Here is a 13,520-nt window from a genome sequence, read left to right as displayed (position 1 = left end):
TACTCCCTCACAACCCTCACACAGTTGCACAGCGTCACGCCTGAGGGTTTACAAAGATACCCCCCACAACCCTCACACAGCGTCACGTCTGAGGGTTTACAAAGATACCCCCACAACCCTCACACAGTTGCACAGCGTCACGTCTGAGGGTTTATAAAGATACCCTCCACAACCCTCAAACAGTTGCACAGCGTCACGTCTGAGGGTTTATAAAGATACTCCCCCACAACCCTCAAACAGTTGCACAACGTCACGTCTGAGGGCTTACAAAGATACCCCCCACAACCCTCACACAGTTGCACAGCGTCACGTCTGAGGGTTTATACAGATACTCCCCCACAACCCTCACACAGTTTCACAGCGTCACGTCTGAGGGTTTATAACTGAAAAATGCAGGCAAAGCAAAGATAGCACATTTTGCGTATTTGTGCTTAACAGCAAGCAAATCAATTTAGCGGCTGAAACTGTTTAACGTGCAAAAAATGTGCAAATTATAAAGATTAGAAAAACGAAATTATTCTCTTTTTATGATTTGGAAGCTTGTCTATTGTCAGTTTAAATTATTTTGTATTTGACTCGGTTCCTTTCAATTCTATGGTCTCTTTACCTATAAATTATCGAAAAACTGTCGCCATATTTAACGAGAACAGAAGATGATAACTGGTTACTACAGTGGTCAGGAGTAATGGTCCGTTTACAGTTTGAACAAAGTATTTGTTTCAACGTTTTTGAGTTTAGATGAAGCAGACTTCCATTTCATCCAACTAAGTTATGAGGACAAAGTACCATAGGAGTTAATAATGAAAAAAATAAATATTTATCTTAATGGTACATTAAGTTCGAAATCTATCTTTTGTCAAGCCTGGATATTCAATTTACTGAGTGCACTTATATATATTCATATTCTTTATATTCATAGAGAAAATAAGTTGTGTCTCACTTTTTTACACCACGTACAGCAGAGAAACTGTTTATGTAATACCTTATGTAATACCTGAGCTGAACAACCAGGCCAGAGAACCTGAGCTGAACAAACAGGCCAGAGAACCTGAGCTAAAGAACCTGAGCTGAACAACCAGGCCAGAGAACCTGAGCTGAACATCCAGGCCAGAGAACCTGAGCTGATCAACCAGGCCAGATAACTTGAACTGAACAACCAGACCAAAGAACCTGAGCTGAACAACCAGGCCAGAGAACCTGAGCTGAACAACCAGGCCAGAGAAACTGAGCTGAACAACCAGGCCAGAGAACCTGAGCTGAACATCCAGGCCAGAGAACCTGAGCTGAACAACCAGGCCAGAGAACTTGAACTGAACAACCAGACCAGAGAACCTGAGCTGAACAACCAAGCCAGAGAATCTGAGCTGAACAACCAGACCAAAGAACCTGAGCTGAACAACCAGACCAGAGAACCTGAGCTGAACAACCAGGCCAGAGAACCTGAGCTGAACAACTAGGCCAGAGAACCTGAGCTGAACAACCAGGCCAGAGAACCTGAGCTGAACAACTAGGCCAGAGAACCTGAGCTGAACAACCAGGCCAGAGAACTTGAACTGAACAACCAGACCAGAGAACCTGAGCTGAACAACCAAGCCAGAGAACCTGAGCTGAACAACCAGACCAGAGAACCTGAGCTGAACAACCAGGCCAGAGAACCTGAGCTGAACAACTAGGCCAGAGAACCTGAGCTGAACAACCAGGCCAGAGAACCCAAGTTGAATCAGAGCCGTTCCTGTTTAGAACTACTGGTCACACTTTACTAACACCAACTACTTACTCATTTGTTCCGAATCAAATAGTAGGACTGGCTATCACGTTTATAATATCATCACAACTGCAAGTGCAAGGACTATTCAGTGGCATATCGCGACTCGAGTCTTAAACTCTCTAATATGGCGTAGTAAACAGTAGTTAAGCCTTATAAAATAGAAACATAGTGAAGTTTAATTTTTTGTTCGTTTCAAGTTATGTTACACCAAATTAAATAGACAGTCAGTAAATATTTGGTAAAACTGTTCCTTAACCTTTTAATAACACAAAAAACACAACTAATGTTGCTCATTAATACTGTAAAAGTCTTTGAACTTCGGATTGTTTGTTTTGAATTTCGCGCGAAGCTACACGAGGACTATCTGTGCTAGCCGTCCCTAATTTAGCAGTGTAAGACTAAAGGAAAGGCAGCTAGTCATCACCAGATTCCGCCAACTCTTGGGCTACTCTTTTACCAACGAACAGTGGGATTGTCCGTCACATTATAACGCCCACACGGCCGAAAGGGCGAGCATGTTTGGTCTGACAAGGATTTGAACTCGATACCCTTGGATTACGAATCCAGTGCCTTAACCGTGTGGCCGTGCAGGGCTGGAACTTTGGAACTGGACAGAGAAAAACTGCCAACCGCCAATCTGAAAATTTGTGGAAATTTTCTATATGGACGAATAAAACTCACAGTAGATGATGGTTATAGTGACTCACATTAACAACTGGTATTAAATTTTACAACAGTAGTCGTCTAGTACCAGGGAAACATAATGTTTCATTACCCACGAAGTGACTGTTTTATTGTGAACACCGCGAATCGAAAAAAGTGTTAAAAGAAAAACTTATTAAAAACTAAAAAAATGAAACAGAGAGAGAGAGGACAAAGTAATGAAGTATTTTATTAGTTTAATAACGTTTCATAAAATATTAACTTTCCTCCAGAGGTAGTCTTTCATTTAATACGATCCCCTACTGGCACATCGCTAGAATCCGGCTTTCGATACACGTGGTGGATACAGCACTTATATCCCTTTGCGTAGCTTTGTGCTTAATTCCAAAATCAAACACTCATTTAATACGAGCGGAATAGAGAGACTTTTGCATATGAACAATAACTTAATGATATTTTAGACAAAGATTAAAAACTATGTTGAGAATTTTGAGAAATACTGACATCGCATAAGTAAAACGAATTACTTCATTTCGACAAAAACTGTCGTAAACGAGCGGAGTGATAACATTGTGTAAACTTCTGGTACTTTTGCTGTCTGCTCCCTGGTGGGGAAGCAGTAAGTTTACGGACTTACAACACCAAGATCCAGCGTTCGATTCTATGCTATTAATGAACAATTAATCAATGAGGCTTTATTTTAAAATAAAGAAATCTCTGTGTATTTTCTTATAGCAAAGTCACAAAGGGCTATCTGCTGAGTCCACCAAGGGTAATCGAACCCCTAATTTTAGCGTTGTTAGTCAGTAGACTTACCGATGTACCAGCGAGGGGCATAAAAAATCTACATCACCCATATAGTCTCCAAATGGGGATTGGGTGTCAGTAATAATGCTCTGTTTTTTATTCTGTTTTTTTGTGTGTGAGATAATTCATGAACGAAAAACATAAATATTTACTAAAAGTGATTTGTAACACAAAGTTTTTGTACACTAAAACATGTTTCTAATCGAATGTTTAATTATAACAAGAAGCGCATGATCTGTCAGTGACAAAACAGCAGTAAACAGAACGCTATATTTGATTTAGTCTAAGAACCTAAGGATGATCGAATACGTTTTTATTTGTTCCAAAAATTACCAAAGAAGAAACCATAAGAAAAGACAGTTTCATTTGTTTTGAATTTCGTACAAAGTCAGGATAGGGCTATCTCCTCTAGCAGTCCATGATTTAGTGAGGATAAACAGGATAAAAAGCAGATAGAAAACACCACTCACCGCCCAACTGTTGGGCTACTCTTTGACCAAAGAATAGGGTGATTAATTGTCACATTATAATGCTCCCATAGCTGAAAGGATGAGCATAGTCGGTGACTCTTAGATTACTTGTCGAGCGCTTTAACTACCAGAAATTCCAGGTCCGAAAGCTCTTGGAAAGTTATTAATAAAAATCGCATGTAACAGATACTGCGAAGGGTTTAGCTAAAACATGGTATTTGATCACAATCTAACGACTCAGAAAGAACATGGTATTTGGTCACAATCTAACGATTCAGAAGGAATGTGGTATCTGGTCACAGTCTAACGACTCAGAAGGAACGTGGTATCTGGTCACAGTCTAACGACTCAGAAAGAACATGGTATTTGTTCACAATCTAACGACTCAGAAAGAACATGGTATTTGGTCACAATCTAACGATTCAGAAGGAACGTGGTATTTGGTCACAATCTAACGACTCAGAAGGAACGTGGTATCTGGTCACAGTCTAACGACTCAGAAGGAACGTGGTATCTGGTCACAGTCTAACGACTCAGAAGGAACGTGGTATTTGATCACAGTCCAATGATCCAGATGGAATAGGCAAAGGAGCATGCGTGAGACAGTCTAATCAACATCCATCTGGTTTATACTATCAATGGTTTGATGATGTTACACATTCCACTCGAACCAACCATCCAGTGGCTCAGCGGTAAGTCTGAGGTTTTACAATGCCAAAAAAGTGGGTTTCGGTAACCGTGGTTGGCACAGAGCAGATACACACGAGCGAACTAAATCTAATACCACGACTGTAAAATGTCAATTCTTCTAACGCTGACAATGACAAAGGACGGAAAAATTACCGAAGCTGTATACAGCCATTTTTGCACAGGTCTTTTTGAAAGTAAAAGACATGTCTTTATGCACAGACTCTCTTTAAAAGATAAAAGACAAGTGTTGGGGAACAGGCCTTCTTTAAAAGTAAAAGACAAGAATTGTGGAACAGGTCCTCTTTAAAAAGTAAAAGACAAATGTTGGTGCAGAGGTCCTTTTTAAAAAGTAAAAGACAAATGTTGGTGCAGAGGTCATCTTTAAAAAGTAAAAGACAAATGTTGGTGAACAGGTCCTCTTTAAAAATAAAAGACAAATGATGGTGCTGAGATCATCTTTAAAAACTAAAAGACAAATGGAGAATTTGTTACTGTAGAATTAACAAATATTGTTAATGATTACTGTAGAATTAACCAAAACTGTTATGATTACTCTAAAATTAACCAATATTGTTATCATTACTGTAAAATTAACCATATACTGTTAATGATTACTGTAGAATTAACTAATACTGTTATGATTACTGTAGAATTAACCAATACTGTTATGATTACTGTAGAATTAACCAATACTGTTAATGATTACTGTAGAATTAACCAATATTGTTATGATTACTGTAGAATTAACCAATATTGTTATGATCACTGTAGAATAAACCATTACTGTTAATGATTACTGTAGAATTAACCAATATTGTTATGATTACTGTAGAATAAACCAATACTGTTAATGATTACTGTAGAATTAACCAATACTGTTATGATTACTGTAGAATTAACCAATACTGTTAATGATTACTGTAGAATTAACCAATACTGTCAATGATTACTGTAGAATGAACCAATATTGTTATGATTACTGTAGAATTAATCAATATTGTTATGATTACTGTAGAATGAACCAATACTGTTATGATTACTGTAGAATTAACCAATATTGTTAAAGATTACTGTAGAATTAACCAATACTGTTAATGATTACTGTAGAATTAACCAATATTGTTATGATTACTGTAGAATTAACCAGTACTGTTATGATTACTGTAGAATTAATCAATATTGTTATGATTACTGTAGAATTAACCAATATTGTTATGATTACTGTAGAATTAACCAATACTGTTATGATTACTGTAGAATTAACCAATACTGTTATGATTACTGTAGAATTAATCAATATTGTTATGATTACTGAAGAATGAACCAATACTGTTAATGATTACTGTAGAATTAACCAATATTGTAATGATTACTGTAGAATTAACCAGTACTGTTATGATTACTGTAGAATTAATCAATATTGTTATGATTACTGTAGAATGAACCAATACTGTTAATGATTACTGTAGAATTAACCAATATTGTTATGATTACTGTAGAATTAATCAATATTGTTATGATTACTGTAGAATGAACCAATACTGTTATGATTACTGTAGAATTAACCAATATTGTTAAAGATTACTGTAGAATTAACCAATACTGTTAATGATTACTGTAGAATTAACCAATATTGTTATGATTACTGTAGAATTAACCAGTACTGTTATGATTACTGTAGAATTAATCAATATTGTTATGATTACTGTAGAATGAGCCAATACTGTTAATGGTTACTGTAGAATTAACCAATATTGTTATGATTACTGTAGAATTAACCAATACTGTTATGATTACTGTAGAATTAACCAATACTGTTATGATTACTGTAGAATTAATCAATATTGTTATGATTACTGAAGAATGAACCAATACTGTTAATGATTACTGTAGAATTAACCAATATTGTAATGATTACTGTAGAATTAACCAGTACTGTTATGATTACTGTAGAATTAATCAATATTGTTATGATTACTGTAGAATGAACCAATACTGTTAATGATTACTGTAGAATTAACCAATATTGTTATGATTACTGTAGAATGAACCAATACTGTCATGATTACTGTAGAATTAACCAATATTGTTATGATTGCTGCAGAATTAACCAATACTGTTATGATTACTGTAGAATTACCCAATATTGTTATGATTACTGTAGAATGAACCAATATTGTTACAATTACTGTAGAATTAACCAATACTGTTATGATTGTGTAGAATTAACCAATACTGTTAATGATTACTGTAGAATTAACCAATACTGTTATGATTACTGTAGAATTAACCAATACTGTCAATGATAACTGTAGAATTAACCAATACTGTCAATGATTACTGTAGAATTAACCAATACTGTTATGATTACTGTAGAATTAACCAATATTGTTATGATTACTGTAGAATGAACCAATATTGTTATGATTACTGTAGAATTAACCAATACTATTATGATTACTGTAGAATTAACCAATACTGTTATGATTACTGTAGAATTAATTAATATTGTTAATGATCACTGTAGAATTAACCAATATTGTTATGATTACTGTAGAATGAACCAATACTGTTATGATTACTGTAAAATTAACCAATATTGTTATGATTACTGTAGAATTAACCAATATTGTTATGATTACTGTAGAATTAACCAATATTGTTAAAGATTACTGTAGAATTAACCAATACTGTCAATGATTACTGTAGAATTAACCAATATTGTTATGATTACTGTAGAATTAACCAATACTGTCAATGATTACTGTAGAATTAACCAATATTGTTATGATTACTGCAGAATTAACCAATACTGTCAATGATTACTGTAGAATTAACCAATATTGTTATGATTACTGTAGAATTAACCAATACTGTCAATGATTACTGTAGAATTAACCAATATTGTATGATTACTGCAGAATTAACCAATACTGTCAATGATTACTGTAGAATTAACCAATATTGTTATGATTACTGTAGAATTAACCAATACTGTTATGATTACTGTAGAATTAACCAATATTGTTATGATTACTGTAGAATGAACCAATATTGTTATGATTACTGTAGAATTAACCAATACTGTTATGATTACTGTAGAATTAATCAATATTGTTAATGATTGCTGTAGAATTAACCAATATTGTTATGATTACTGTAGAATTAACCAATATTGTTATGATTACTGTAGAATGAACCAATACTGTTAATGATTACTGTAGAATTAACCAATATTGTTATGATTACTGTAGAATTAACCAATACTGTTATGATTACTGTAGAATTAACCAATACTGTTATGATTACTGTAGAATTAATCAATATTGTTAATGATCACTGTAGAATTAACCAATACTGTTATGATTACTGTAGAATTATCCAGTACTGTTATGATTACTGTAGAATCACCCAATACTGTTATGATTACTGTAGAATTAATTAATATTGTTAATGATCACTGTAGAATTAACCAATATTGTTATGATTACTGTAGAATGAACCAATACTGTTAATGATTACTGTAGAATTAACCAATATTGTTATGATTACTGTAGAATTAACCAATACTGTCATGATTACTGTAGAATTAACCAATACTGTTATGATTACTGTAGAATTAATTAATATTGTTAATGATCACTGTAGAATTAACCAATATTGTTATGATTACTGTAGAATGAACCAATACTGTCAATGATTACTGTAGAATTAACCAATATTGTTATGATTACTGTAGAATTAACCAATACTGTCAATTATTACTGTAGAATTAACCAATATTGTTATGATTGCTGCAGAATTAAGCAATACTGTTATGATTACTGTAGAATGAACCAATATTGTTACGATTACTGTAGAATTAACCAATACTGTTATGATTACTGTAGAATTAACCAATACTGTTAATGATTACTGTAGAATTAACCAATACTGTTATGATTACTGTAGAATTAACCAATACTGTCAATGATAACTGTAGAATTAACCAATACTGTCAATGATTACTGTAGAATTAACCAATATTGTTATGATTACTGTAGAATTAACCAATATTGTTAAAGATTACTGTAGAATTAACCAATACTGTCAATGATTACTGTAGAATTAACCAATATTGTTATGATTACTGTAGAATTAACCAATATTGTTATGATTACTGTAGAATGAACCAATATTGTTATGATTACTGTAGAATTAACCAATACTATTATGATTACTGTAGAATTAACCAATACTGTTATGATTACTGTAGAATTACCCAATACTGTTATGATTACTGTAGAATGAACCAATATTATTATGATTACTGTAGAATTAACCAATACTGTTATGATTACTGTAGAATTAACCAATACTATTATGATTACTGTAGAATTAACCAATACTGTTATGATTACTGTAGAATTACCCAATACTGTTATGATTACTGTAGAATTACCCAATACTTTTAATGATTACTGTAGAATGAACCAATATTGTTATGATTACTGTAGAATTAACCAATACTGTTATGATTACTGTAGAATTAACCAATACTATTATGATTACTGTAGAATTAACCAATACTGTTATGATTACTGTAGAATTACCTAATACTGTTATGATTACTGTAGAATTAACCAATACTGTTATGATTACTGTAGAATTAACCAATACTGTTATGATTACTGTAGAATTATCCAATACTGTTATGATTACTGTAGAATGAACCAATGTTGTTATGATTACTGTAGAATTAACCAATACTGTTATGATTACTGTAGAATTAACCAATACTATTATGATTACTGTAGAATTACCCAATACTGTTATGATTACTGTAGAATGAACCAATATTGTTATGATTACTGTAGAATTAACCAATACTGTTATGATTACTGTAGAATTAACCAATACTGTTATGATTACTGTAGAATGAACCAATATTGTTATGATTACTGTAGAATTAACCAATACTGTTATGATTACTGTAGAATTAACCAATTCTGTTATGATTACTGTATAATTAACCAATACTGTTATGATTACTGTAGAATGAACCAATATTGTTATGATTACTGTAGAATGAACCAATATTGTTATGATTACTGTAGAATTAACCAATACTGTTATGATTACTGTAGAATTAACCAATACTATTATGATTACTGTAGAATTAACCAATACTGTTAGGATTACTGTAGAATTACCCAATACTGTTATGATTACTGTAGAATTACCCAATACTGTTAATGATTACTGTAGAATTACCCAATACTGTTATGATTATTGTAGAATTAATCAATACTGTTATGATTACTGTAGAATGAACCAATATTGTTATGATTACTGTAGAATTAACCAATATTGTTAATGATCACTGTAGAATTAACCAATTCCAAAACCTATGGAATATCGTTTGATGGTTGTTGTAACAGATCAAAATAAAGACAGTGTAAAGATACACGTGTTTAGGTATGGCACGTTTGAGAAAACACCAAGTTTGAGACCAACTTTTACTTGCAGCTGTACTGACTGCCTGTAAAACGTATACATGGTTGTGACCAGTGCCAATACATCAAGTTACTTAATAAACAAACTTCGAAACTAATCAAAATAAAAGAGTTTTAGCATTAAAATTAGAGCTAGTGTTATCTCTGCTAAAGATAGTGTCTCAGGTTGTTAAATATTACTTTGTCATGTAGGAATAAAACGGGATATACTAAAGCCATTTGCCAAAAATATACACACATATAGTTCTGTTTTAAAAATATCCTCTCACACATTGTAAGCCTTCAACAATACACCCATATACATCAAATTGATGGTTTAAAATCACCTCTCACACATTGTAAGCCTTCAACAATACACCCATATACATCAAATTGATGGTTTAAAATCACCTCTCACACATTGTAAGCCTTCAACAATACACCCATATACATCAAATTGACGGTTTAAAATCACCTCTCACACATTGTAAGCCTTCAACAATAACCCATATACATCAAATTGACGGTTTAAAATCACCTCTCACACATTGTAAGCTTTTCAACAATACACCCATATACATCAAATTGACGGTTTAAAATCACCTCTCACACATTGTAAGCTTTCAACAATACACCCATATACATCAAATTGACGGTTTAAAATCACCTCTCACACATTGTAAGCTTTCAACAATACACCCATATACATCAAATTGACGGTTTAAAATCACCTCTCACACATTGTAAGCTTTCAACAATACACCCATATACATCAAATTGACGGTTTAAAATCACCTCTCACACATTGTAAGCCTTCAACAATACACCCATATACATCAAATTGACGGTTTAAAATCACCTCTCACACATTGTAAGCCTTCAACAATACACCCATATACATCAAATTGACGGTTTAAAGTCACATCTCACACATTGTAAGCTTTCAACAATACACCCATATACATCAAATTGACGGTTTAAAATCACCTCTCACACATTGTAAGCCTTCAACAATACACCCATATACATCAAATTGACGGTTTAAAATCACCTCTCACACATTGTAAGCTTTCAACAATACACCCATATACATCAAATTGACGGTTTAAAATCACCTCTCACACATTGTAAGCTTTCAACAATACACCCATATACATCAAATTGACGGTTTAAAATCACCTCTCACACATTGTAAGCTTTCAACAATACACCCATATACATCAAATTGACGGTTTAAAATCACCTCTCACACATTGTAAGCTTTCAACAATACACCCATATACATCAAATTGACGGTTTAAAATCACCTCTCACACTTTGTAAGCCTTCAACAATACACCCATATACATCAAATTGACGGTTTAAAATCACCTTTCACACATTGTAAGCCTTCAACAATACACCCATATACATCAAATTGACGGTTTAAAATCATCTCTCACACATTGTAAGCTTTCAACAATACACCCATATACATCAAATTGACGGTTTAAAATCACCTCTCACACATTGTAAGCCTTCAACAATACACCCATATACATCAAATTGACGGTTTAAAATCACCTCTCACACATTGTAAGCCTTCAACAATAACCCATATACATCAAATTGACGGTTTAAAATCACCTCTCACACATTGTAAGCCTTCAACAATACACCCATATACATCAAATTGACGGTTTAAAATCACCTCTCACACATTGTAAGCTTTCAACAATACACCCATATACATCAAATTGACGGTTTAAAATCACCTCTCACACTTTGTAAGCCTTCAACAATACACCCATATACATCAAATTGACGGTTTAAAATCACCTTTCACACATTGTAAGCCTTCAACAATACACCCATATACATCAAATTGACGGTTTAAAATCATCTCTCACACATTGTAAGCTTTCAACAATACACCCATATACATCAAATTGACGGTTTAAAATCACCTCTCACACATTGTAAGCCTTCAACAATACACCCATATACATCAAATTGACGGTTTAAAATCACCTCTCACACATTGTAAGCCTTCAACAATAACCCATATACATCAAATTGACGGTTTAAAATCACCTCTCACACATTGTAAGCCTTCAACAATACACCCATATACATCAAATTGACGGTTTAAAATCACCTCTCACACATTGTAAGCTTTCAACAATACACCCATATACATCAAACTGACGGTTTAAAATCACCTCTCACACATTGTAAGCCTTCAACAATACACCCATATACATCAAATTGACGGTTTAAAATCACCTCTCACACATTGTAAGCCTTCAACAATACACCCATATACATCAAACTGACGGTTTACAATCACCTCTCACACATTGTAAGCCTTCAACAATACACCCATATACATCAAATTGACGGTTTAAAATCACCTCTCACACATGGTGAGCCGTCATCAATTCACACAAATACAACAGTTTCACGTTAAGAATAACATACCACACACGGTGAGCCCTCAACAATAGCCACTATTTAATGGATAAGCTCTTTAACTTTCTTACAATGTGTTGTGTTTAAACAAGAAAATGTGTTTTTCTGCTGTTGCTAAACGCAAAACAACAAAGTAAGCTGGTATCAAGACGCGATTTTTAGCGTTATAAGCCCTGAGACATTCTTGTCAAGAAAGAGTGCTGATATATAGTTGAAAACCTCACGGGAGATTTCATCTTTGTTCCATTAAATAAGGATTTGAAGAATGAAACACATACATACATAGAAACATACATACCAGTTTCTCTCGTGGCAACAAAGAATAGGCAATAGATTCTTTTGAACAGCTGGCACTGTGGGTTCTGCGTAACAATCGAGAGATTTTTCCTCCGGTAGATTTGGATGAGGGTATAGATCCAGTGGCACCCTCTAGCGGTTTGTTGTTACCGTACCATAATTTATGATTTTTGTCACGGATTTCTCTTGACCAGTCGTGGTGGAAATCCATGCTAGGCTCACGCTCACTGTAACTGGACAGTTGGTCAGTGCTGAGACTACCAGAAATTCGCAATTTTCTTCCCGCCAAAAGATGACCTCTGTGACCTTCTACATTTTCGTCATTAACTTGACTGCCTTCAGGACTCACCAAACATTTTTGTTTAAATTCAAAGGCAAGTCCGGAACTGCTGTAGGATGGTGTGTTTCCCATACTGTCCGATGCCCACGATGGACTACTTTCACATTCAGGACTTTCTTCACATTCTGTGATACTGTTATCACTGCACTCTGGCGGCAGGGGCTCCGGTTTACGGCGCATTGTTCTAACCTGGTCAGACGACAGAAGTCCTAAAGCTAAATTTTCATCTGCACGATCACACATATAACGCTCCATAGCAACCATATCCCATCGTTTAATACAATCATCTGAATCCTTCACCAGCACTCCCTAGAACGTTAAAAACAAGATAAGTCAATGATGTCGAGAAAACCCACTTTTAGAGAAATATATATGAAAAACTTTGGCTAGTTTGGATAGAGAAAATATTTTACGAAACGTTGTTCGCTCTTCTTCGGTCATCGTCAGGTTCATAAAGAAAGAAAGAGGTAACTGATCGGAAGCTGACCACATGTTCGGAAGGGGTTGTGTAACTGAGTGTCGGAATGTAGAGGGCGGTGTTAGATGTTAAATATTAGTTT

At 34.0% G+C, this 13,520-nt stretch overlaps 2 protein-coding genes across 4 annotated transcripts in view; one reads left to right on the top strand and one right to left on the bottom strand.

Annotated features, from left to right (window-relative positions):
• The window catches only part of LOC143245306 (uncharacterized), a 355,844-nt gene that overhangs the window by 106,773 nt on the left and 235,551 nt on the right, over positions 1 to 13,520 (top strand). The window lies entirely within an intron of this gene.
• LOC143245305 (uncharacterized) overlaps positions 1 to 13,520 on the bottom strand; it is a 62,366-nt gene that overhangs the window by 46,081 nt on the left and 2,765 nt on the right. Inside the window, exon 2 of the mRNA XM_076491495.1 lies at positions 12,622 to 13,269. Coding sequence (XP_076347610.1) covers positions 12,622 to 13,269 — 648 coding nt within the window. The remainder of the gene's footprint in view (positions 1 to 12,621; positions 13,270 to 13,520) is intronic.

Source organism: Tachypleus tridentatus, chromosome 2, assembly GCF_004210375.1.
Source record: "Tachypleus tridentatus isolate NWPU-2018 chromosome 2, ASM421037v1, whole genome shotgun sequence".
NCBI classification, from domain to species: domain Eukaryota; kingdom Metazoa; phylum Arthropoda; class Merostomata; order Xiphosura; family Limulidae; genus Tachypleus; species Tachypleus tridentatus.
This window is presented reverse-complemented; position numbering and strand designations above follow the sequence as displayed.